The sequence below is a fragment of the Dendrobates tinctorius genome, unplaced genomic scaffold (genome assembly GCF_039654945.1).
Source record: "Dendrobates tinctorius isolate UK_male_01 unplaced genomic scaffold, ASM3965494v1 ptg000039l, whole genome shotgun sequence".
In the NCBI taxonomy this organism is placed as follows: Eukaryota; Metazoa; Chordata; class Amphibia; order Anura; family Dendrobatidae; genus Dendrobates; species Dendrobates tinctorius.
Window position 1 is genome coordinate 19561583 of NW_027361707.1, and position 26852 is coordinate 19588434.

At 42.6% G+C, this 26852-nt stretch overlaps 1 protein-coding gene across 5 annotated transcripts in view; it reads right to left on the minus strand.

Moving 5' to 3' along the window:
- Positions 1-6344: 6344 nt before the first annotated feature.
- The window catches only part of LOC141088456 (uncharacterized), an 87197-nt gene continuing 66689 nt past the window's right edge, over positions 6345-26852 (minus strand). For 2 of the 5 annotated variants that reach the window (XM_073574540.1, XM_073574536.1), the window contains 6 exons: positions 17016-17129; positions 15708-15821; positions 11659-11801; positions 10741-10778; positions 9454-9520; positions 6345-7226 (listed from right to left, as the gene is read on the minus strand). In XM_073574540.1, coding sequence (XP_073430641.1) covers positions 9475-9520; positions 10741-10778; positions 11659-11801; positions 15708-15821; positions 17016-17129 — 455 coding nt within the window. In that variant the 3' untranslated portion in view covers positions 6345-7226; positions 9454-9474. The remainder of the gene's footprint in view (positions 7227-9453; positions 9521-10740; positions 10779-11658; positions 11802-15707; positions 15822-17015; positions 17130-26852) is intronic. The other 3 variants (XM_073574539.1, XM_073574537.1, XM_073574538.1) reach the window with 3 other exon arrangements.

Here is a 26852-nt window from a genome sequence, read left to right on the forward strand (position 1 = left end):
TGGCCGCAGAGGTGACATTTCATTGACAGCTCACACAATCGCTGCAACCAATCTCTGAGCTCAAAGAAATATTTGGGCACCACTTCTCTAAAAGTGGAAAAACCTACGTTTTTTTAAATTAATACCATTTTGGGTACATATGAAATTTCAATAGCTTTTGAATGTTTTTGTGGGGGGATTGGGAGTGTGGCAACTGAAAAACTACTTTTTTTCAGGATGCTAAAACATTTTGATAGTACAGTCATCCATGCATATTATGATGCAAACTATATTTTTTTTAAATTTCTCAATTTATTTTTTAATTTGTTAAATGGGAATGATGTAAAAACTTATTTTGTAAAACTTTTTTAATTTTTTTTTTTTTTACAGTATTTTCTTAGTCCATCTAAGGTAGTACCTGATCATGGGATCATTTGACAACTCATACTATATACAGTGGGTACGGAAAGTATTCAGACCCCTTTAAATTTTTCACTCATTGCAGCCATTTGGTAAATTCAAAAAAGTTCATTTTTTTTCTCATTAATGTACACTCTGCACCCCATCTTGACTGAAAAAAACAGAAATGTAGAAATTTTTGCAAATTTATTAAAAAAAAATAAAAACTTAAATATCACAGTCATAAGTATTCAGACCCTTTGCTCAGTGTTGAGTAGAAGCACCTTTTGAGCTAGTACAGCCATGAGTCTTCTTGGGAATAATGCAACAAGTTTTTCACACCTGGATTTGGGGATCCTCTGCCGTTCTTCCTTGCAGATCCTCTCCAGTTCCATCAGGATGGATGGTGAGTGTTGGTGGACAGCCATTTTCAGGTCTCTCCAGAGATGCTCAATTGGGTTTAGGTCAGGGCTCTGGCTGGGCCAGTCAAGAATGGTCACAGAGTTGTTCTGAAGCCACTCCTTTGTTATTTTAGCTTTGTGCTTAGGGTCATTGTCTTGTTGGATGGTGACCCTTCGGCCAAGTCTGAGGTCCAGAGCACTCTGGAAGAGGTTTTCATCCAGGATATCTCTGTACTTGGTTGCATTTGTTTCCTTCAATTGCAACCAGTCATCCTGTCCCTGCAGCTGAAACCCCCCCCCCCCCCCCCCAACATGATGCTGCCACCATCACCATGTTTCACTGTTGGTATTGTATTGGGCAAGTGATGAGCAATGCCTGTTTTTCTCCGTACATACCGCTTAGAATCATCACCAAAAAGTTCTATCTTCGCCACATCAGACCAGAGATTCTTATTTCTCATAGTCTGGGAGTCCTTCATGTATTTTTAAGCAAATTATGTGCTTATGATACTGCTCCTCTGTCAGTGGAGACACAGGTATCAGGAGCTGGGTTTCTTCAGACTGCAGCCTATCCTGAAACGTGACTAGGACAACTGCCGTTTGAATTATGTGACGGGTGCCATTTTATTACATTTCTGGTGAACCATATTTAGTGGGTTGTTCCATAGACAATATTTATCACCTATCCACAGAATGGATCTCCTCATATCTTTCAAACTGCACATTCAGCGTCTCCCATACTACCTCCTCATCCCACCCTCTCTCTGTTGGAGTCCCCCAAGGCTCTGTTCTAGAACCCCTACTCTTCTCAAATTATACCCTTGGCCTGGGTCAACTCAAAGTCCCATGGATTCCAGTACCACCTTTATGCTGATGACACTCAGAGCTACCTCTCTGGCCCAGACGTCACCTCTCTGCTGTCCAGAATCCCGGAGTGTCTATCAGCCATATCCTCCCCCTTCTCCTCTCGCTTCCTCAAGCTCAATGTGGATAAATCTGAACTCATCATCTTTCCTCCATCTCACAGATCTTCCTTACCTGACCTAGCTATCACAATTAATGACATCACGCTTTCCCCCGAACCGGAGGTCCGCTGCCTCGGAGTAACCCTTGACTCTGCCCTGTCCTTCAAACCACACATCCAAGCTCTTTCTACCTCCTGTCACCTCCAGCTCAAAAATATTTCCAGAATCCGTCCTTTCCTCAACCCTCAATCTACTAAAATGCTTGTGCACGCCCTCATCATCTCCCGCCTTGACTACTGCAACATCCTTTTCTGTGGTCTCCCTGCTAACACCCTCGCACGTCTCCAGTCCATCCTTAACTCTGCTGCCTGACTAATTCATCTCTCTCCTCGCTACTCCTCTGCTTCTCCCCTCTGCAAATCTCTTCACTGGCTCCCATTCCCTCAGCGTATCCAGTTCAAATTACTAATACTGACCTACAAGGCCATCTATAACCTGTCTCCCTCATACATCTCTGAACTAATCTCCCGATACCTTCCCTCACGTAATCTCTGGTCCTCCCAAGACCTCCTTCTCTCCTCCACACTTATTCGCTCCTCACCCAACCGCCTCCAAGACTTCTCCCGAATAGCCCCCATCCTCTGGAATTCTTTGCCCCAACTTATCCGACTTTCAACCACATTCAGATCCTTCAGACGGAACCTGAAAACCCACCTCTTCAAGAAAGCATACAGCCTGCAATGACCCCACTACCTCCTCACCACTACCGGAGATATCACCTCAATCAACACGGGAACTGCTGCAACCCACCAACCTAATATCTCCCTCCCCACGATCCTGTAGCATGCAAGCCCGAAAGGGCAGGGTCCTCTCCCCTCTTTATCAGTCTGTCATTGTAAGTTTGTTCATTGTACAGTCATGGCCAAAAGTTTAGAGAATGACACAAATATATTTTCACATGATCTGCTGCCCCCTGGTTTTCATGTGTGTTTGTCAGATGTTTTTATCACATACAGAAATATAATTGCAACAATATTATGAGTAACAAAAGGTTATATTGCCAGTTAGAATGAGTTAGTGCAGCAAATCAATATTTGCAGTGTTGACCCTTCTTCTTCAGGACCTCAGCAATTCTCCCTGGCATGCTCTCAATCAACTTCTGGATCAAATCCTGACTGATAGCAGTCCATTCTTGCAAAATCAATGCTTTTATTTTGTCTGAATTTGAAGGTTTTTGTTTGTCCACCTGTCTCTTGATGATTGACCACAAGTTCTCAATGGGATCAAGATCTGGGGAGTTTCCAGGCCATGGTCCCAAAATCTCTATGTTTTGTTCCCTGAGCCATTTAGTTATCACCTTTGCTTTATGGCAAGGTGCTCCATCATGTTGAAAAAGGCATTGTTGATCGCCAAACTGCTCTTGGACGGTTGGGAGAAGTTGCTCTTGGAGGACATTCTGGTACCATTCTTTATTCATGGCTGTTTTTAGGCAAGACTGAGAGAGAGCCCATTCCCTTGGCTGAGAAGCCACCCCACACATGAATGGTTTCAGGATGCTTGACAGTTGGCATGAGACAAGACTGGTGATAGCGCTCACCTGGTCTTCTCCAAATAAGCCGTTTTCCAGAAGTCCCAAACAATCGAAAAGGGGATTCATCAGAGAAAATGACTTTACCCCAGTCCTCAGCAGTCCACTCCCTGTACCTCTTGCAGAATGTCAGTCTGTCCATGATGTTTTTTCTGGAGAGAAGTGGCTTCTTTGCTGCCCTCCTTGAGACCAGGCCTTGCTCCAAGAGTCTCCGCCTCACAGTGCGTGCAGATGCACTCACACCTGCCTGCTGCCATTCCTGAGCAAGCTCTGCACTGCTGGTAGCCCGATCCCGCAGCTGAAACACTTTTAAGAGATGGTCCTGGCGCTTGCTGGTCTTTCTTGGGTGCCCTGGAGCCTTTTTGGCAACAAGGGAACCTCTCTCCTTGAAGTTCTTGATGATGCGATAGATTGTTGACTGAGGTGCAATCTTTCTAGCTGCGATACTCTTCCCTGTTAGGCCATTTTTGTGCAGTGCAATGATGACTGCACGTGTTTCTTTAGAGATAACCATGGTTAACAGAAGAGAAACAATGATGCCAAGCACCAGCCTCCTTTTAAAGTGTCCAGTGGTGTCATTCTTACTTAATCATGACAGATTGATCTCCAGCCCTGTCCTCATCAACACCCACACCTGTGTTAATGGAGCAATCACTGAAACGATGTTAGCTGGTGCTTTTAAGGCAGGGCTGCAATGATGTTGAAATGTGTTTTGGGGATAAAGTTAATTTTCTAGGCAAATATTGACTTTGCAAGTAATTGCTGTTAAGCTGATCACTCTTTATAACATTCTGGAGTATATGCAAATTGCCATTAGAAAAAAATGAAGCAGTAGACTTTGTAAAAATTAATTTGTGTCATTCTCAAAACTTTTGGCCATGACTGTAAGTGATATCCGTAATTTGTATGTAACCCCTTCTTATGTACAGCACAATGGAATCAATGGGGCTACAGTTGTGGCCAAAAGTATTGACACCCCTGCAATTCTGTCAGATAATACTCAGTTTCTTCCTGAAAATTATTGCAAACACAAATTCTTTGTTATTATTATCTTCATTCAATTTGTCTTAAATGAAAAAAACACAAAAATAATTATCCTAAAGCCAAATTGGATATAATTCCACACCAAACATAAAAAAGAGGGTGGACAAAAGTATTGGCACTGTTCGAAAAATCATGTGATGCTTCTCTAATTTGTGTAATTAACAGCACCTGTAACTTACCTGTGGCACCTAACAGGTGTTGGCAATAAATCACACTTGCAGCCAATTGACATGGATTAAAGTTGACTCAACCTCTGTCCTGTGTCCTTGTGCGTACCACATTGAGCATGGAGAAAAGAAAGAAGACCAAAGAACTGTCTGAGGACTTGAGAAACCAAATTGTGAGGAAGTATGAGCAATCTCAAGGCTACAATTCCATCTCCAAAGACCTGAATGTTCCTGTGTCTACCGTGCGCAGTGTCATCAAGAAGTTTAAAGCCCATGGCACTGTGGCTAACCTCCCTAGATGTGGACGGAAAAGAAAAATTGACAAGAGATTTCCACGCAAGATTGTGCGGATGTTGGATAAAGAACCTCGACTAACATCCAAACAAGTTCAAGCTGCCCTGCAGTCCGAGGGTACAACAGTGTCAACCCGTACTATCCGTCGGCGTCTGAATGAAAAGGGACTGTATGGTAGGAAACCCAGGAAGACCCCACTTCTTACCCCGAGACATAAAAAAGCCAGGCTGGAGTTTGCCAAAACTTACCTGAAAAAGCCTAAAATGTTTTGGAAGAATGTTCTCTGGTCAGATGAGACAAAAGTAGAGCTTTTTGAGCAAAGGCATCAACATAGAGTTTACAGGAGAAAAAAAAGGCATTCAAAGAAAAGAACACGGTCCCTACAGTCAAACATGGCGGAGGTTCCCTGATGGTTTGGGGTTGCTTTGCTGCCTCTGGCACTGGACTGCTTGACCATGTGCATGGCATTATGAAGTCTGAAGACTACCAACAAATTTTGCAGCATAATGTAGAGCCCAGTGTGAGAAAGCTGGGTCTCCCTCAGAGGACATATGTCTTCCAGCAGGACAATGACCCAAAACACACTTCAAAAAGCACTAGAAAATGGTTTGAGAGAAAGCACTGGAGACTTCTAAGGTGGCCAGCAATGAGTCCAGACCTGAATCCCATAGAACACCTGTGGAGAGATCTAAAAATGGCAGTTTGGAGAAGGCACCCTTCTAATATCAGGGACCTGGAGCCGTTTGCCAAAGAAGAATGGTGTAAAATTCCAGCAGAGCATTGTAAGAAACTCATTGATGGTTACCGGAAGCGGTTGGTCGCAGTTATTTTGGCTAAAGGTTGTGCAACAAAGTATTAGGCTGAGGGTGCCAATACTTTTGTCTGGCCCATTTTTGGAGTTTTGTGTGAAATGATCAATGTTTTGCTTTTTGCTTCATTCTCTTTTGTGTTTTTTTCATTTAAGACAAATTAAATGAAGATAATACCAAAGAATTTGTGTTTGCAATCATTTTCAGGAAGAAACTGAGTATTATCTGACAAAATTGCAGGGGTGTTAATACTTTTGGCCACAACTGTATATAAATAAATAATAATAATAATAGATTGTTGAGGGACCAGCTGCTGGGAGCCCCACTGATCCTGAGAATGGAGGCACAAAGTCACTTTTGTGAATCATGCAGAAGGGAGCCTGTGTGGCCCCACTCACTATAAATAAGTGGTCCCACATGCTCACTAGCTACTCCATTCACACAGGGAACTTTAAGTCCCCATTTTCGTGATGAAGGGGGGTCCCAGTTGTCAGCTCCACAGCTATTATTCCTTTATCACCTAACTTGTGGCTAGAGCATAATTAATATTTTTTAAAGGATAAAACACCTGTATTGCAAAGTGGACTCAAAATCTGAAATAAAATTCTGTACACAGATGTCTTGTAATAAAAAAAAAACAACAACACAAAAAACTTTATAAATTACAAAAGAAAATGGAATACAAAACAACCCAGATAAAAATTGCAAGACATTATTCTATTCCAATGTGACCTGTAAAGCAGAACTAAATCATACTACGGAGCACAGCATGATAAATGAGGTGTTATATATTAAACAAGCGTACAAAAATGTAATAAAGAACCAAAAATTCCTGTTCCACATTTACAGTCTATATACAATCATTTTCCCCTGCACAAATGTAATTAAAAAAGATCTCTGCTTGCTTTTACCAGAAGTAGGGATCCTGGCCATATATTATTATTGAAAAAGGTGTTTAATTTTATTTTTTTACATATCGCCCCCTAGTGGTAAGAATAGGAAGTGGCTTTTTTGTGCGTTTTTTTTTTTTTTTTTTTACATTTGGGTGGTGAACATGAAAACAGTGCTTTGTAACACAGAAATAAAAATACAGGAAACTAAAAAATATTTTAGGGAATGTTCCAAATGGTCCAGTTTGTACGGGGTTACTCATTTCTGCAACAGGTGGTGTGAACAGTGCCAAGGACGTCGCGTCTACAGATGCCTGCAAGAACGGGTGCACAATCAGTAGTGCGCATGCATCATAGATACGACATCTCCCAATGACGGAAATGAGTGGCGCCGGACAAACACCCTTCAATGCTGCTGAGAAACAGTAAAGGTGCTGCAGACAGAAATATAAAAGAAACGGGACATGGACTATAAAAATCTCTTTCAATATTCAAAAGAAATACTCTGCATATACATCTTTTCAGGTATCAAAAAATATCTTTTTAGACATTCTATGAGGTTTATTAAACATAAAATCTCTTAAGTAGTTGCTGGTTATCACTTTTCCCGTCTCAAAACGGCCAATGTGGTTGTGCCAATACTGTGGTCCGCCATCTTTTTATGTTGCATCCTCGCTCTTGGCACGTTTCCTGGATAGATACAAGACATATATATTATATATCAGTCAGTATCACGCGATGTGGCAAATGTAACAAATGTTCTGACATTTCTTAGTCTCGTTTTTCATTTTTTTTTTCCTCCTCTTCTTCATCCAAAATGCGGAACTTAATTATTTTTCCATTGACATAGTTGAGTGAAGGCATGGGATTTTTTTTTTTTTTTTCGTGGGACGAGTTCTAGATTTGAATGACACCATTCACTTTACCATATAATAAATTGAAAAAAATGGGGAAAAAAAATCCTAGTGGGGCGAAAAGTTGGAAAAAAAAATAAATTAAATTGCACAATGAATTCCATAAAAACAAAACTCGAAAATAGAATGTCACAGCCAAAAATGAAAAAAAAAAAAAAGATTCCCCAGGTCAGTACAATTAAAGCGATACCAAACTTATTTTTATTATGATTTTGGTGGCTTCAATTTAAAAATTTGTAAAAAATAAATAAATTGTTTTGTGTCGGCATTTTCTAGAATTCATTGCATTTTTATTTTTCCGTTGGAGCTGTGTGAGGAGCTGCCACTTTTATTGACACCATTTTGGGGTACATATAAAATTTTCACCACTTTTCATTTTTTTTTTTAGGCTGTGTTCACACGCAGTGTTTTTATTTGCGTTTTTCCCGCAGATGTACCAAAAAATCCGCTCAAAAAACGCTTAAAAGAAGCTTCCCATTCATTTTAATGAATTTTGCACTTTTTGTGCATATTGATGCGTTTTTTACCGCGAAAACAATGCTTTGCGGTAAAAAAAAAACGCAGCATGCTCATTAATTTTGTGGTAAATTCAGCATTTCTGGCTATTTTCTAATGTGTCTGGGGATGCGCGGGAAAAAATCGCGGCAAAAATGCGTGTTTTCTGGAAAGGAGTCCTGTTTTTATGCAGAAATTTTCTGCACACGTGTGCACATAGCCTTAAGGACAGCTACAAAAATTAACGTCAATTCTGGCATTTGAGGGTTTTTTTTGTGTCTGCATAGTGTTTAACTTACAGGTTGAATTATTTTATACTTTGATAGATCAGACTTTTACGGACATGGTGATACCAAAGATACTTCTTTCATTCCTTTTGGATGAGAAAAAGGAGGATTCAAATTTTTATCAAGTTTTTTTTTGTTCTATTTTTTTTTTTACTTTTTAGCCTTGAGTCTGAATTGTTCATTACAATGGCAGAGATGCTTAAAGGGAACCTGTCACCATGAAAATGCCATCCAATCTGCAGGGAACATGTTATAGATCAGGGGGAGCTGAGCAGAGTGACATACAGTTTTGTGATTAAAGTCTCCGTGTAACCTGAGTTATCATGATTTAATTCTCTGATTTTTCTGGGATTTTGGGTCCAGTGGGCGGTCCTATCAGTGACTGACAGCTTTCTTTGTATAAAATGTGCATGCAGAGAGAGCTGTCAGTCACTGATCGGACCGCTCACTGGACCGAAGATTCTATAGAGAGAATTCTGTTAGCAGGAACCAAGAAGGAAGTACATGGTCCACAGGGGAAGAGTTTAAAGGACGACACTAGGTCAGCTGACACCAGAGGCTAAATATAAAAGGCCTGGCCAGGCCAAGAAGAGGGTGCCACAGGAAGTGACAGTTGGTCCTGTTGCAGCGCCAGCAGCCGTTACACATTGGCCGAAGCCGTGTGAACCAGCAAAGCTCAGACTCTGACGACGATGGTCAAGCACCGAAGACCCAAACGACTCTGGTCAAGGCTCCCAAACCAGATGACGTTGGTCAATAGCCGAGAACCAGCCCCCATCGATACAGACTGAGGAGACTTTTGTCGGTGGTCAAGTACCAAAGAAACCTTTGGGATACGTGGCCAGAGACCCGAGCCTGGGCCGGACAACAAGGAGGAGACGTGTGGGATGGTCCATTATTTTCAGCAGAGACTCATGGTTCCGGGTGTCGGCAGGGGAGAGACTACAGATGAGACGGGGTCCGACTGATGCTAAAGTGGCCCAGAAAGCGTTATTAGACCTTGTCAGGGCCCGAAAAGTTGCAAGAGTGCCCTAGAGACTGTTTCCGCTAAATACGGCGTTTGCCCTCTTCCCGGTTAGACCAAGGTTGGATTGTAGAGCCCGAACTGATCTCGAACGCATATCTCTTGTAATGTACTAACCAATATATCTATATCCATGTAATTCCCTGTAAAAGATACTGTGAATATTGTTCTTAAATAAAGTAGATTGTTGATCCCACCTGTTGTCTCCACTGTTGTATTCAGATCACTTGCTTACATTTGGTGTAGTCGGCAGGATGCAACAATCTAGTGCAGAAATGGTGAATCAATCTGAAATCGGACACACCAGGGGAAGCATTCCATTCAGATCTATGCTCAGCGACATACCAAAATTTATGGGAGACAATGTAATGATGAACGTCTGGGTTTGAACGTCTGAGAAGTATATTACGTATGTACCCTATGACACCAGCTTTACAGGCAGAGTTAGCCTTTGGATGGAGAGGCCTGACAGAGTCATGTTAGGCAACCACGAGACCATGATACGATATGGTGATCAAGAGGACATGCACGTTCACACGACCGATTTTAGGTAATTTACCCACTCGCCTCTTTCATCGAGTTCAGAGAAAGGGAGAGACAGTTACTCAATATGTGAATGCTCTGCAGGAAGTAATGGCCCAGATAACCAAGAAAACCAGTGGTAAATATGGCCAAGGCGCCCTAGATGAAGTATTGAGAGATCAGTTGGTTGCAGGCCTTAGAGACACTTACATGAGGCAGGCCCTGAAAGAACGTTTATGATACAATCACACCATGAACTTCCTCGAGGTCGGAGCAGAAGCTAATGTCCAAGAACAAGAGGCCCCGACTGTGGCGGGTGTGGTCCAAAGCCAAGAAGTAACCGCCTCGGGAGCGCTCGATGCTGAACCAGACTGGGCCCGTGAATTACGGCAGGAAATGCGAGAATTTAGTAGAGAACTACCAAGCATAAAAGAGGCCCTTGCTGCTACCCTGGAATCAAATCCCATACCCCGGGGTGACAAAAGACAGGAAATATCCCATACCCCGGGGTGACAAAAGACAGGAAATATCCCATACCCTGGGGTGACAAAAGGCAGCAACCTCAGAATTGAATCCCAACAATATAAAAATTCTGCAGACATGTAAGACGATTAAATCAGTGTGGCCCGGGGTGGGAGGGGGAGGGGGAGGGGGAGGGGGAGGGGGGGTAGCTATAGGGGATGGACACACAATTAGACGCTGGATACTCAATGGCACAAGATAGGTGTGTGGCCCCATAAAGTATTACTGCACCTTTTAAAGTCTTGGCATTGGAGCACCATTCACATCTTATTTGGAGATCTCCAGACATGCGCTTGGAATAACCTTCATCATAGCGATTCTCATGAACCCCCTTTCCCCCCAATTATGACATACTGGGACATGCCTAGGATTGCATTCTGTACATCATTTGTTAATTTTATAGGGTTAAAAACTGGAGCAATCACTTAAGGTTCACTTACATTTTTCTTGTCCAAGAGGGAGCTTTTAGGATTCCAGCCTGTTAAAGAAAAAGTGACAAGGCTAATTATCGTCTACAGTAAAAGTTTGGCACAAAAGTTTTACACAGTAGGCTAAAATGGTGCGAGAACAAGACTTGTGCCAGTATGGCCAGTACTCATCTCCTCTGTCACTGCCGTTCTGGAACTCCCGCCAGGGGCACTCTCTTCGTCTTACGTACTCTGTCCCATCTAGGCCCGTTACCTATTAGCCGTACTGCTAGGTTTCCTGACCCAAGACCAATCTCCTACAGATCACTTCTCTCTCTTACTCTCCTCTAGGATCTCGCTATCTTCTGTCTCCTCTCTCATTCAGGAAACCCTCGTCATGCGGCACTGCTCACATCAGACTTTCTGCGCACTCTGAGCCTTTTCTGATGTCCAAAAGTGAATCTGTCCCTTCAGCTTAGCTTCTCCCACTCTGGGCTAGTCCCAACCATTAACTCTAATTTTCCCTACTGTCAAACAACACATATTATTAACACCATTAATGTATAGCACAGTTCACATTAGGGAAATGCACTTTTTCACCCTTTTAGAACCCTGCTCAGGTCCACCGCTAAGTCATGGTGACCGCTCCTAGTGTCTGCTGCTGTTTGCGTTCGGCGCAGGTCGCCACACCATCAAAACGACGCAAGAGGAGGCATCCGCATACATCCACACGACCTGCGTACCCAATGTTAAAGATAGGGTAGGCAGGCCGCATGCCGACGGAGGCAGAGCTGACCAGAGGGGGTGCGGCCATGGGCGGAGCTTCACAGAGGAAGTCGGCATCCTTCCACAGGATGTAGGACCATACGCAAATGTGAAACCAGCCTAACTATGACCTCATAGGATGCAGAATTATAACAGATTTTTCCAAAAATACAAAATGACTTATACCTTAAATAAACATTCCAATTTGATTTCCTCACATTGAATAGATTTCTTCCAGTTTTTGCTCGATGCTTTTCCTCCATATTTTTCAAAAGTGATTACTGAAAATTTCTGCTCTTCGCAACGAATGCACAGATCTTTGGCCGAGTCTACAGTTGTAACGAGAAATAGGATGGGTGAAATCCTAGTATGTACATAGACATCTACGTCCGGCAATAATTCCATATATGGTAGTTAAATAGGATCTATCGCCAGATTTAACATTACAGACTGCCTGCTATATTAAATAAGTGTGTTTTTTGGACCAAATGAGGCAGGTGTACTCACTTTGAAAATCTACGACACATCGGCTGTATGATCTTTTAAGAAAAAAAAAAAAGTTTTCCCATCTATTACAAAGAGCAAAACCATGACATGATGATTTTCCTTGTCTGTTTTTGTTTTTCCTCTCCTTTTTAATTTTTGAGTCAATATGGCCATATGAGGGCTTGCTTTTTGCAGAGCAAGTTGTACTTTTGAATGACACCATTCATTCTGTCATACAGTGTACTGGAAACCGAGAAAGAAAAAAATTCCAAGTGCGGTGAAATTGCAAAAATAATCTTTTTTTTTAGTTTCTTATTTACCATGTTCATTATATGGTAAAACTGACCTAACAGTATGATTCCCTAGGTCAGTACGAGTGCGCAAATATCAAACATGTATAGTTTTTTTTCTATTTAAGTAGTGAAGAAAAATTCAAGAACTTATAAAAAAAAAAAAAAAAAAAATTTTTGGGCACCGAGCTGATGTTTTTACTCTTGGGGTAGATATGATGTTTTGATTGCCTCTTATTACGTATTATTGCAATGTTGCGACTGCCAAAAAAAGTAAATCTGTTTTTTTTTTTTTTTTCTCTCGTTACGCCATTTACCGGTCGGATTAATTTACTTTATATTTTGATAGATCGGGCTTTTACGAATGCAGTGATATCAAATACAGTGGGGCAAAAAAGTATTTAGTCAGTCAGCAATAGTGCAAGTTCCACCACTTAAAAAGATGAGAGGCGTCTGTAATTTACATCATAGGTAGACCTCAACTATGGGAGACAAACTGAGAAAAAAAAATCCAGAAAATCACATTGTCTGTTTTTTTTTCATTTTATTTGCATATTATGGTGGAAAATAAGTATTTGGTCAGAAACAAAATTTCATCTCAATACTTTGTGATATATCCTTTGTTGGCAATGACAGAGGTCAAACGTTTTCTGTAAGTCTTCACAAGGTTGCCACACACTGTTGTTGGTATGTTGGCCCATTCCTCCATGCAGATCTCCTCTAGAGCAGTGATGTTTTTGGCTTTTCGCTTGGCAACACGGACTTTCAACTCCCTCCAAAGGTTTTCTATAGGTTTGAGATCTGGAGACTGGCTAGGCCACTCCAGGACCTTGAAATGCTTCTTACGAAGCCACTCCTTCGTTGCCCTGGCGGTGTGCTTTGGATCATTGTCATGTTGAAAGACCCAGCCACGTTTCATCTTCAATGCCCTTGCTGATGGAAGGAGGTTTGCACTCAAAATCTCACGATACATGGCCCCATTCATTCTTTCATGTACCCGGATCAGTCGTCCTGGCCCCTTTGCAGAGAAACAGCCCCAAAGCATGATGTTTCCACCACCATGCTTTACAGTAGGTATGGTGTTTGATGGATGCAACTCAGTATTCTTTTTCCTCCAAACACGACAAGTTGTGTTTCTACCAAACGGTTCCAGTTTGGTTTCATCAGACCATAGGACATTCTCCCAAAACTCCTCTGGATCATCCAAATGCTCTCTAGCAAACTTCAGACGGGCCCGGACATGTACAGGCTTAAGCAGTGGGACACGTCTGGCACTGCAGGATCTGAGTCCATGGTGGCGTAGTGTGTTACTTATGGTAGGCCTTGTTACATTGGTCCCAGCTCTCTGCAGTTCATTCACTAGGTCCCCCCGCGTGGTTCTGGGATTTTTGCTCACCGTTCTTGTGATCATTCTGACCCCACGGGGTGGGATTTTGCGTGGAGCACCAGATCGAGGGAGATTATCATTGGTCTTGTATGTCTTCCATTTTCTAATTATTGCTCCCACAGTTGATTTCTTCACTCCAAGCTGGTTGGCTATTGCAGATTCAGTCTTCCCAGCCTGGTGCAGGGCTACAATTTTGTTTCTGGTGTTCTTTGACAGCTCTTTGGTCTTCACCATAGTGGAGTTTGGAGTCAGACTGTTTGAGGGTGTGCACAGGTGTCTTTTTATACTGATAACAAGTTTAAACAGGTGCCATTACTACAGGTAATGAGTGGAGGAAAGAGGAGACTCTTAAAGAAGAAGTTACAGGTCTGTGAGAGCCAGAAATCTTGATTGCTTGTTTCTGACCAAATACTTATTTTCCACCATAATATGCAAATAACATGTTTTGTTAAATTGTTTTATTTTTGATGGGGCAAAAGAGGGGTGATTTTGAACTTTTGTGTTAATTTTCTTTCATATTTTTTTTTTTACTGCATTTAATAGTTCCCTTAGGAGACTTGAAGCTGTGATTGTCTGATCCCTTGTGCTATACATAGCAGGGCTTCAGGACTGCTACATATAGCAGAAATCTCCTATGAACGTCAGCCACAAGCCGGCATTCAAAGGAGGACCGTAATAACAGGCAAGAGGTCTTCAGTGGACCTCGGACTGTAATGGAAACACATCGGCACCCCGCAATTGCATGTAAACGCTGCTGGCAGAGATTGAGAGCGGAATTTAGCAACACCGCTCCACCTACAGCTGTTAGGCTGAGTTCACACGTGGCGTTTTTTTCGCGTTTCCGCGGCGGTTTTAACCGCGCGATTTTGCCACGAAAAATAAGCATCCCATGCATTCCTATGGGATTCCGCAGTGCTGTGCTAATGCTGCGGTTTTTACCGCGGCGGAATTGCTTTGCGGTAAAAAACGCAGCATGCTCATTAATTTGCGGAATCGCGGCGATCCCGCACCCATAGGATTGCATTGTTCCGCTTACTTCCCGCATGTGGCTGTGCACACCATGCGGAAAGTAAGCAGAACAATTGCGGATGGTACCCACGGTCCGGAGGAGAGGAGACTGTCCTCCGGGCTTTGGGTACCATATCCCTGTAAAAAATAGAATTTAAAATAAATATTGTTATTCTCACCTTCCGGCGTCCCGCGCAGCATTCCCGCCTCTCTCCACGCTCCCGTTCCCAGTAAGCCTTTGCGAAAATGCCCGCAATGGCGTCCGTTCTCGCGGGATCACGAAGTCTCGCGGTCATTCGCGCGACGTCATCGCAAATTACCGCGAGACATCGCGATCCCGCGAGAACGGACGTCATCGCGGGCATTTTTGCAAAGGATTACTGGGAACGGATGCGCGGGACGTCGGAAGGTAAGAATAACACCATTTTTTATTTTTTTTTACATTCTATCTTTTACTACTGATGCCGCATAGGCGGCCTCAGTAGTAAAAAGTTGGTCACACTCAAACACTATGTTTGACGAGTGTGACCAACCTGTCAATCAGTTCTCCAAGCGATGCTACAGATTGCTTGGAAAACGCTAGCATTTTGCAAGCTAAATACGCTTGCAAAATGCTAGTTTTTCCGCGGGAAAATCGCGGGAATTTAAAATGCGATTTTCCCGCGGAATGGAATTCCGGAATTCTCGCGGTAATTTCCGCGAGAGTTCCGGTACGTGTGCACATAGCCTTAGAGGCATACGACAGCCGATTAAATCATGTGCAGGGAAAAATGCGGGCCTGGCAGGGATGCGACGTATATTTACGTCATATGTCGTGAAGGGGTTCATGAATTCTACCCAAAGAAGTCACAGGCAATGCGGATTTTCCATGCAGATAAATTCTACCGTATATACAGAAGAGTGTAAATGTCTCCTAATTCGCTTGTAATGAATTACAAATGCACATATGGAAAATTGTGAAAAATCCATAGAATACCTTGTTTGATCAGAAATGTGAAAAATGGACGCAAGAGTTACGGCTTGGTGATAAAACAAAAATGTAGTTGGATAGCGTGTACACTCACCTCCAGTCCAGAGTGACTTCTTGAAGATTCCCATCTTTTTACCACACCGCACTCGAAATTTTTCATTGAAAACTTGTTTGGGGAACTCCACCTTTACCGACACCGGTTTTATCACTGGGCAATAAGAAAAAGCACCATCACTTAGGATTCCATGCTGGTGCCGAAAGAGCCACATGCCCCTCTCGGAATACTCCGGCAGGTGTTTTTTCATCATTTGCTTACGGGTAAATAATTTTATATTTGGAAAGATTGGACTTCTGCAAACAATATATATATTTTTTTAATTTACATTTTTTATTTTTGGAGTAGGAAACCCCCTTTTCCTGAGAGCCAGTCAAACTTAGGTATTTGTTGAAACATTTTTTTTTTTCTCTCTCATGCAACTGGGTGTTATGACACTTTTTGTCAGAAGGACGTGTCCATACACACTAAGAAACTGGCCAATCATTGCTGATAATGTCAAGAGGAGGCAATCGGGATTGTAATACACAGTTGTTAATTCATTCATACATTTCCAAGCAGAATAACAAAAGAAATGCACAGAAATTCCTAATGAAACATACATTATTTTATGGAGAATGCATGTATTTAGCAAAAAAAAAAAAAAAAGATATGTCAGAAGAATGTGTCGTCATCAGTAAACGACAAATTGTTTTAATCAGGTTTTTGTGTATTTTTTAAAATTTTTAATAATTATTTTTTCTAATATCAAAATCTGTATTAAAAATAAAAATCCTGCAATTTTCGCACTGGCCACTGAAGCTTCTTTAGACTCTGACTTTCAGGAAATTTACATGTACATTAACCACAATGAAGCATCTAATGAGTGTGTGCAAATGTTTTTGTGAGGGGGAGAAGGTGAGCTGTGATATCAACAACTGTAAATAGTAGATAATATGTTGTAGAAGTGTTGACCCTTGTCATTGTAAAAGTGCTGCAGAATAGGTTGGCGCTATAGAAATAAAAATTATTATTATAATTGTAATACTACCTGTGATGATAAAGAGACTGCTGAAAACTCTTCCAGGAAGTAAAAGTCTAAAAACATCCCAAATGCCCGAGTGAAAATTGCAAAATTACTAATTTTTTTATCTTTAATACGGATCTTAAGCTTAAAAAAAGGCAAACTTTGTACAAAAAAAATACATTTAAAGCACAACAACCTAATTTAGCAATAGTTTATTTTCTGATAACACATTCTCTTTAATAATGGGAGGTCTTAATAAGGACAACCCATAAGTGACATGTAACAACTATTAATACTTTGTAAATTGATGTTTATTCTGTAGTTAGAAATTAGGCACAAACCTCGTACTGCCTCGTATTTGTCGTTTAGATGAATTCCGCTCTGTGTAAAGAAAGCGTTGTTGGTTTGCTGGGTTTTTCTTCTTCTATGTTTTTGACCTTTTGATTGTTCTAGAACTTTAAGATGTAGGTAAAGAATAAAATATTTCAATATTAGCACATGATTAATATTAGTTACTGGATCCTGATTAGCGAGGAGCAAACATTTCAAGGTTCGGATCGGTTCGATTTGCCGAACGATTATAGACATTCGCCAACTATCTTCGACGAACGTACCCGAATGCAATTAGATTCAACGGGAGGCCAAACCAAACGTGTACACAACACCTTAAGGGGTGACAAAAAGCTTCCCAAACATCTAAAATTAGGGGCAGGCACCATGGAAACTGGCATCAATTGATCCACAGTCGAAATTTGCAAATGGCCCAGCAGCTGTCAGCCATAGGCCATGCATGTGATATCAGGGTCTGGCCCAGCATTTACTGCTTCGAATTGAGGTTTCAATGAGGACCTGGTGGTTAAGGGAGCTGTGTAAGACTTCTTAGCTGGGAGCCCTAATACCTCATGCAACAGCTCAATTTTTTTTTTTCATTTCCCAGCCACACTCAGGTGGCACAAACATCAGTTTCATAGACAACTATTGGTAAAAAAATATAAGAATAGTGTGGTGACACATCATTTAATCTGAATTATCCAGACGTATTATTTCAGTAGGCCCTAGGACATGGGCTAGAGTTGATGTGAGAATGAATGTTGACTCTTATGGTCACTGAATTAATGTGGAATGGCGGCCATTTGTTGACTGGCTGCTGATTAGCAATTGTATCTGTCCTAGTATTGCAGTGCTGCTATATTTCTACTATCTTTGGGAAACAAAGACACAATGTTTGAATGTTTGTTAATATGTTGATGACCCACTGGTACGCTGCAAATATGAAGGACAATCTATGTATGTTTGAACACTCCAGCAGTGAGGGATGGCCTCCTACCACCTTACCCCAAACCTGTGGTGGAATGCCTGAATGAGAAGTTGTGACCTATAAAAAGGAGGATCTGCCTGTGTTTAGAGAAATGCTACATTACAGTAACCATGGCTTCATGGCTCCAACTCAAGAAATACAGAGCTGCTTCATTGACCCTCACTGAACCCTCAAAGACGTTTAGAGAATCCAGGTTGGGACAATCAAGTCACCTGGCCTCATACATCAATGGGCTGTCAGCTTCCTAAACTTGTTGCTATCTCCTCTCTATGTGGGCCCGCCAAAAGCAGGGAGCCACTGGTGTAGGTAGTCGGCCCTGGTAGCAGCTCTATTCCCGGCGAGTCAGCGTAAGGGTAAGACTCTAATTTGGACCATCTTGGGTATTTGCTAGGGCTGTTCTATATGGTGGTTCAATAAATTATTGTCACACTGTTTTTCCTTCACCCTGTGTTGTCTTAGTGTTCTGCCCATGGGGAGAGAGCGCCTTTCTACAGACAGCTGGGCCAGAGGACAAGAGCAATCACTAACCCTGTGTCTCTACAAATCTTAACACAAGTAGTTGAGTGATCAATTAACCCACAGTAGAACCTTTCATAATGACGCAGAAGCAGTCAGCCATGGCCCAGGCATGAGATATCAGGGTCTGGGCCAGCATTTACAGTTAAGAATTGAAGTTTCAATGAAGACCTGGTGGTTAAAGGAGCCCTGATACCTCATGCAACACCTTTTTTTTTAATCTACACAAAATATGTGAATAAACCAAAAAGAATCAAAGATAAAGAATGAAGTTTTATTGAATCATGATGTTAAAACATAAAAGATAGGGGAAACCAAAGAACAACAGCAAAAACCACAGTACAAGAAAAATCATTGATGGCAGTACTGACCAAGTGACATGATTAGATATAATAAGAATCCCATATATATAGTCTGCATAGTGCAAAAAGTCTTAATGGACAAGCATATCTAGAAGTAAAGTGCACAGAGAGCATAAATAGAAGGAATATAATAAAATAATATATACCAGTAGTCAGTAACCCATGGCTCCTTTTTTTTTCCAGCCATACTCAGATGGTGCAAACATCAGTTTCATACTGTAATATTGGTACAAAAAATTAAGGAAAGTAACACAGGTAGTTGACTGAAAGGGAGTGCAGGCCTGCCTGTCTAGGAGCCATACTTTATTTTGAATGCAAAAACATACATATATCAATGCAGATAATGTTTGAGGCATATATATCAAAACATCATCATTAGAGGTGACATTGGTATATAGAACCGTAAATCAAGACAAACCCTAAAAACTGGGTTGGGGGGGAGAAAAGGGGGGAGGGAAGCATGTCAGAGACAAGTATAGTGTTAATCCATCAGATATTTAGCATAATTGTCCAATTTTAAGTTCAGGCGACACCAAAGTACACCCCAAACACCCTGAAATGTCTTTTTGCAGCGGTTCACCCAGAGACATCATTAGACAGGTGCCTCCCCCCAGTAGTAGTCGCTCCTGGTACCAGACCGTCGGATGAAAACAGGTCTTGATATCATTCTGGATGCGTTGTGGGAGAATCGAGATGAAGCTTTCCCAAGTTTCGAAAAAGGTCTGCACCCTTCCCTCTTTTTGTAAAGAGGCCTCAACCCAGTCTATTTGAAGCAAGTACGACAGCTCCTCTAGAAAGATTTTGAAAGGAGGAGCATGATCATGGATCCATGTCTGTAAAATGGCCTTAGCATCGGCTGCTGCCACCAAATGCAGTAGTTTACGGGCACCTGGTGAACAAGTGTAGTCATCTGATTTTAAGTATCCAAATATGGCCCATAAGGGTTCGTCAGGAACTAAGTTTGTCAGGTGTGTAGTGGTGTATTGCCGCATTCTTTCCCAAAATAATCTAATGATCGGGCATGCCCACAAACAGTGAAACAGATTGAGATCTGGGGAATGGCATTTAAAACATTTAGAATTTGTGTACAGCCCAATTCTATGACCTTTTTGTGGGGTCAGGTAGGAGCAAGTCAGATTTTCAATCTCATTTCTAGAAAACAGGCTGAAGGGAGGAATTTGTGGGCCTGGTCTAAGAGCTTTCAGAATGATGTTACAGGACAAGCTGGGGTCTTCAATCTGCCATTTTTCAGTGGAAATTGGAGTTGTTCATAATCCAGGGCTACATGGATGAATTTGTAAATAGTGGCTATTTGACCAGATAGAGAGTAAGATTTATTGAACCATTTAATCACAGAAGGTCTCCATTGATATTCAGAAAGATGTGTCAGTACTTTTGTTACTTAGCTTTTACCTTAAGTGCTTAAGAGATGTTGTACCACTGGTAGAAGACAGGGTGTGTCTATCCTGAAAGTGGGGATTACCAATAAGTGGGAAAAGAAGAGAACCCAGAAAGAGAGCTGGAAATGTCGATGTAGTTTCTGCCATGCCCTCCAAGTAGATATTAAGAGTGGATTAGCTCGCACTTCAGTCAGTAATTCAGTTTAATGGAGATGTAGAAGGGCAGGGAGAGCTAGTCCCGGGGTAAGACAGCACTCCTGGTCATATTGGGCATAATAAGACGTTCCTCTCAGCCAGTCCACCACCACCCGGAAAAAGGATGCCAGGTTATAATGTCTAATGTCAGGGAAACTTGTCCCCCCGATTCCCCTCAATTGTAGGAGTATTTTAAAAGCTATTGGGGCTTTTTTCCCTCCCAGATGAATGAGCGGTATAGATAGTTATTCCGCTTCTCCTCTTCAGGGGCTAGATAAACTGGGAGAGTATGGAAGGTGTAGAAGAAACGCGGAAATTCTGTCATTTTAATTAGGTTGGCTCTGCCTAGATATGAAAAGTTAAAATCTTTCCATTTGATTAAGGTAGAGTCTAAGTTTTTAAGATACGATTTTATATTAGTTTTGTATAATTTGGCTGGGTGTTTTGTCAACTATACTTCCAAATGTTTCAGTGAGCCATTAGTAAATAGACACGGGAACCTTGATGCCCACAGAGGCTTGAAGGGGCCCCATAACATCACCACCTCCATTTTATCCCAGTTGATATCATAGGCCAACAAGCCTCCCATGAACTCCAGCTCTTGTATAAGAGGGTGTAAGACCCTTCTGGGGTTGGTTACCACCAGCAGAATGTCATCTGCAAATGCCGCTACTTTCAATTTTCCAGTACTCGTCGTAAGCCCTTCAAAAGGTAGGGGTCTGCAATAAACGGCACAGTAAGGGGTCTATAGAGAGATTAAATAAGAGGGGTGACAGAGGACATCCCTATTTAACTCCCCGAAAAAGATCAATTGTTGGTGCATCGTATCCCATTGACTAACACCTGGGTATAAGTGTCTGCATGGAGGTATTGGACATATTGTAGGAACTTTGGACCGAAGTTTCCCCTACTCAGAACATCGCATAGAAATGGCCATAGCACTTTATCAAAGGCCTTTTTGGCAACGAGACTCAACAGCATTGCAGGCGGTCTCGATGCATCTTGAGTCAGGACCGTGGCTGCGACCGTCATGTGTATATTTGCCACACTGATCTGTCCCTGGGTAAATCCTATCTGAGCCTCACATAGGAGGCCAGGTAGCAACTTCTGCAGTCGGTTAGCCAGGATCTTGGCCAAAAGTTTATAGTCGTGGTTGAGGAGCGAGATTGGGCGATAGGATTGTGGCAATAGTGGGTTTCTGTTAGACTTGGGGATGACTATTGTGCACAAATCTGTGAATTGATTGAAGTTCCCTGGAGAAAGATTTCGTTAAAGAGATTAGTCAAAATGGGTACCAAATCAGGGGAGAGAATCTTATAGTATTCCGCAGAGAAACCATCATTTCCCGGGGTACTACCATTAGATGCGCCTGATATGGCCTGTCTTACCTCGTCCTCAGTGATCTCCGAGTCCAACATCATTTGTTGGTCGATACTCAGTGATGGCAGGTTAATAAGGTTCAGGAAGGAGTTAATTGCGGGGGGATTGGCAGGGGAGGCTCTATATATAGATCTTCATAATAGTCACTAAAAATTTGTGTGATCTCTTCATGGCTAGTCACCTGTAAGCCTGTTGCAGGGTTCTTTAGTTTAATAATTGGTTTGTAGGATTGTTTATTTTTGGTTAGGGTAGCTAGTAATTTGCCCATCCCGTTTCCCCAGCGGTAAAATTTATTTTGGGTTTATTGAATTTGCCAATGCAACTGAGAATGTATGAAAGAGTCCAGGAGATGTTTGGCCATAGACTAAGCTTGCTGTGCATCAGGGGAAGGGGACAGGGCAAGTGTTCTCTGAGTTTGAAGGAGGGAGGCATGCAAGGCATCAAATTTATTTTTATGCATTTTCCTCCTACTTGACAGATAACTAATCATAAGGCCTCTCATAACAGCCTTAGAAGTGGCCCAGAGCAGGGACATCATCAGCAAGGATGACGTTGCCATCTAGAAAGTCATTCCACTGAGACTTGAGGAAGATTTTAAAGTCATCTGACTCTGCCAGGTACGGCGCATGTTGCAACTCCCCCTCTGAAGTGGGCTCCGGCGGTGAGCCCACCTCAAAGCCGAGACATGTCAGTTGTTTTGAACAGCTGACAGGTGCCTGCAATAGCTACAGGTGGAATCGCGATCCGCCCGTGGCTATTAACTAGTTAAATGCCGCTGTCAAACTTTGACAGCGGCATTTAAGAAGTGCTTCCAGCCCCCGGGCCGGAAATACGCTCACCGGTTACCTGCGTCACGTAATCGCAGGTCAGTGGTGTGTCGGCATGACAACCAGAGGTCTCCTTGAGACCTCTATGGTAGTTGATGCCAGATTGCTATGAGCGTCACCCGGTGGTCGGCTCTCATAGCAATGCAATAATTCAGCTAATACAACTGATCATCGCCTCTATGTAGCAGAGCCGATCGGGCTATGGAAGCTTCCAGCCTCCCATGGAGGCTATTAAAGCATGCCAAAAGTTTAAAAAAAAAAAAGTTTAAAAATGTAAAAAAATAAAAAAAATACAAAAGTTCACATCACCCCCCCTTTTGCCCCATTCAAAATAAAACAATGAAAAAAATCAAATATACACATATTTGGTATCGCCAGGTTCAGAATCGCCCGATCTATCAATAAAAAAAAGGATTAACCTGATCGCTAAACGACGTAGCGAGAAAAAAATCAAAACGCCAGAATTATGTTTTTTTGGTCGCCTCGACATTGTGTTAAAATGCAATAACTGGCAATTAAAAACGTCAGCTCGGCACGCAAAAACAAGCCCTCATCCAACCAGAGATCCCGAAAAATGGAGACGCTACGGCCTATGGGTATCGGAAAATGGCGCAAATTTTTTTTTTTTTTTTTACAAAGTTTGGAATTTTTTTCACCGCTTAAATAAAAAAGAACCTAGAAATGTTTGGTATCTATGAACTCGTAATGACCTGGAGAATCATAATGGCAGGTCAGTTTTAGCATTTAGTGAACATGGTAAAAAAAAAAAAAAAAAAAAAGACTATGGGATTGCACTTTTTTTTGCTATTTCACCGCACTTGGAATTTTTTTCCGGTTTTTGAGTACACGATATGGTAAAACCAATGGTGTCGTTCAAAAGTACAACTCGTCCCGTAAAAAAAAAAGCCCTCACACGGCCATATTGACTGAACAATAAAAAAAAGTTATGGCTCTGGGAAGAAGGGGAGTGAATTACAAACGCAAAAACGCAAATGGGCTCCGGCGCGAAGGGGTTAAAGGTGTCATTAAAGGTGGGTCCCATACGTATTGATGTCTGATCTAAGAAGGGGGAAACACAAGAAGAAAGAGGTAACTGAGAACAAAAAAAAAAACAAACAACTTAGTTAACTTTACCAATCAGTGGTGGGAGCTCGCCAGGAATATACCAGGAGTGCCGTGCCATCACCAAAGAGAACACTATAACAGAGACAACAGTCCTCTTAGAGTGAAAAATAACATACCGTATATACTCAAATACAAGCCGACCCACGTATAAGCAGAGGCCCCTAATTTTGCCACAAAAAACTGGGAAAACTTATTGACTCGAGTATAAGCCTAGGGTGGAAAATGCAGCAGCTACTGGTAAATTTCAAAAATAAAAATAGATACCAATAAAAGTAAAATTAATTGAGACATCAGTAGGTTACAATATTTTTGAATATCCATATTGAATCAGGAGCCCCATATAATGCTCCATAAAGTTCATGATTGGCTCAATAAGATGCTCCATACAAAAATATGCCCCATATAATGCTGCACAAAGGCTAATAATGGCCCCATAAGATGCTCCATATAATATACCCCATATGGCGCTCCATAAAGGTTATGGCCCCATAAGATGCTCCTTAAAATATGCCCCATATGATGCTCCATGAAGGTTATGGCCCCATAAGATGCTCTATAAAATATGCCCCATATGCTGCTCCATAAAGGTTATGACCCCATAAGATGCTCCATAAAATATGCCCCATATGCTGCTCCATAAAGGTTATGGCCCCATAAGATGCTCCATAGAATATGGCCCATATGTTGCTGCTGCGAATACAAAAAAATGACACTCACCTCTCGTCGCTGGGGGCCAGGTGCCGGTGTCCTGAGCAGGCGGGGACACTGGCGCACTATGGGGGTCAGGTGCCGGTGTCGCCTCTGGCTCAGGGCCTCAGCACCTGCAATATTCACCACTATGCGCCGCTCTGTCCTCCGCATCCTCTGTCACTGACTATTCAGGCAGAGGGTGAGCACTAACTACGACATTGTGCCCTCTGACCTGAACGTCACAGACAGAGGACGCAGAGGACAGAGCGGGCACGGCGGTGGAACAGGGACAGGTTAATATTGCATATGCTCCCCCCCCGTCATACTCACCCCCTCTTGGCGTGTCTCTGCAGTCACTGCTTCTCCGGCTCCACAGCTCTTCCAGTGTTCAGCGGACACGTGGTACCACTCATTAAAATAAGGAATATGCGCATATTTATTACTTTAATGAGCTGTACCACGTGACCGCTGAACACTGGAAGAGCTGTGGCGCCGGAGATGATCTGAGAAGCATGGTCTGTAGAGACCGTACCAGGAGGGGGCGAGTATAATCTGACAGTCCTACTCTCCCCCTCCCCCGCTGACCCCCGGTATATGACTCGAGTATAAGCCAAGAGGTGCACTTTCAGCCTTAAAAAATGGGCTGAAAATCTCGGACTATACTCGAGTATATACGGTATATAACAGGTTTCGTAAATCATCCCACTGCGACGTTACCAGGGCGTTGGAATCTTTTGCATGCCAACTCTGAATCTTCATAGATAGATACATGGTCTCCATCCTGAATTTTCAATTTGGCTGGGTATAGCAGCTGAAATCTAATCTTCCTTTCGACCAATAGACGACAAACAGGTATGAATGTGTTGTGCTTTTGGGTGACAGCTGCCGAAAAGTCCTGGAAGACTAGAATTTTAGAATCATGGATTGCCAGTTCTCGTTGTCGACGATATGCCCTTAAGACCTGGAGTTTCCACCAGTCTGGGTAGGCCTTCGGGGCCTATTTTGTGTGCTCGCTCTATGATCATTGAGCTGTCGACAGGGTCCAGTTGTAGGGCGGTAGGGAGATCCTTGGTAAGATATTCCATGAGACGTTCCCCGCCCACTGATTCTGGCATGCCCACAAAGCGTAGATTGCTGCGGCGGTCTGTTTTCCAAGTCCTCCAATTTGTCGCGCATCTCCCACTCCGAGGTCTAACTTTGCTGGAGAGAGGTCCGCAATCCTGCCAGCTCCATTTCAGCAGACTAAACTCTATTTTCCAGTTCTGTTATTTTTTGAGAGTTAGTGGCAATTTGGGCCATGGCTGTATTTATGGAGGCATGCAGGACATCAAATCTTTTGTCAAACAGTGGCCTCTTTAGTTTAGAGACATCTTGGGCCACCAGAGTTGTCTGTGCAGAGTCTTGCATAGAGGGATCAGAGCAACTCAATGATGGGGAGAGTTGCGGCGGGGACAGATTGTCTTCCATCTGTGATGCGGGCAGTGGAGAAGCTGATTAGTGGCGTGAGCTTTTAGCAGAGTGTTTAGGTGGTTTCAAGGCGGGTTTGCTCTTGTGCATTGTGGGTGGAGATCTGGAGATCGTGTGTTGGGTAGCGGCGGCACCTTTGACAGGGTAGATCTCGCTGTTTGAAGTTTTGTTAGATATCTGTCCATTACACCTCCCCCCCAAATCAGGAGGGAGGTAGCCGGATGGCGGGCAACAGGTGGGATTATCAGAATAATAGATTACAAGTCGCAATGGGTTGAAGAGTAGGAAGACTGTTATAGTTCAGCTACGGCATCATAGTCTTAAACGACAGGGTTCAGGAAGGCAAGGAGTGATGTACATGTGCCGCATATATCCCAAGCTAGCAAGCCGGAGAAAGTTTATGTAGTTGGTAGGCAATGTGCTTGGCGATAGTCCCAACGTCCCTCCCGTGACCAGCCAAAACAGACGTCAGGAAAACTATCGTGGCCTACAGGAACCTCCTTTTTAATGTTGTGTGATCCATACACAAAGCTCCCACGGAAAGAAGAAAAGGCCACAGTTCCATAAAACAGCAGTAATGATGGTATCTAACAAATTGGACTTTATATGTAGGAACTGATTTAAAATGCGGTCATACTAGATGTCCCTCTCCCAGGAGCTTTTCAGGAATCCTTTATTTAGTAGCAGTTATACTGAGCAGTCACTAGGTAGGGTAGCACATGTAGAGCAGCAGCATCTCCACTCACTTTATCCAAGATGGCGCCGGAGAAGACGCCGAGCACGTGGTACCCCCAGGCGGCGTGCCAATCCAGCAGCGCCGCCGCCCGGGCCGGAGGGATCCCCACTGCCAGCGAGGAGGACCAGGAGACAGGCCCCGGATGGGTGAAGTAATTTGTAA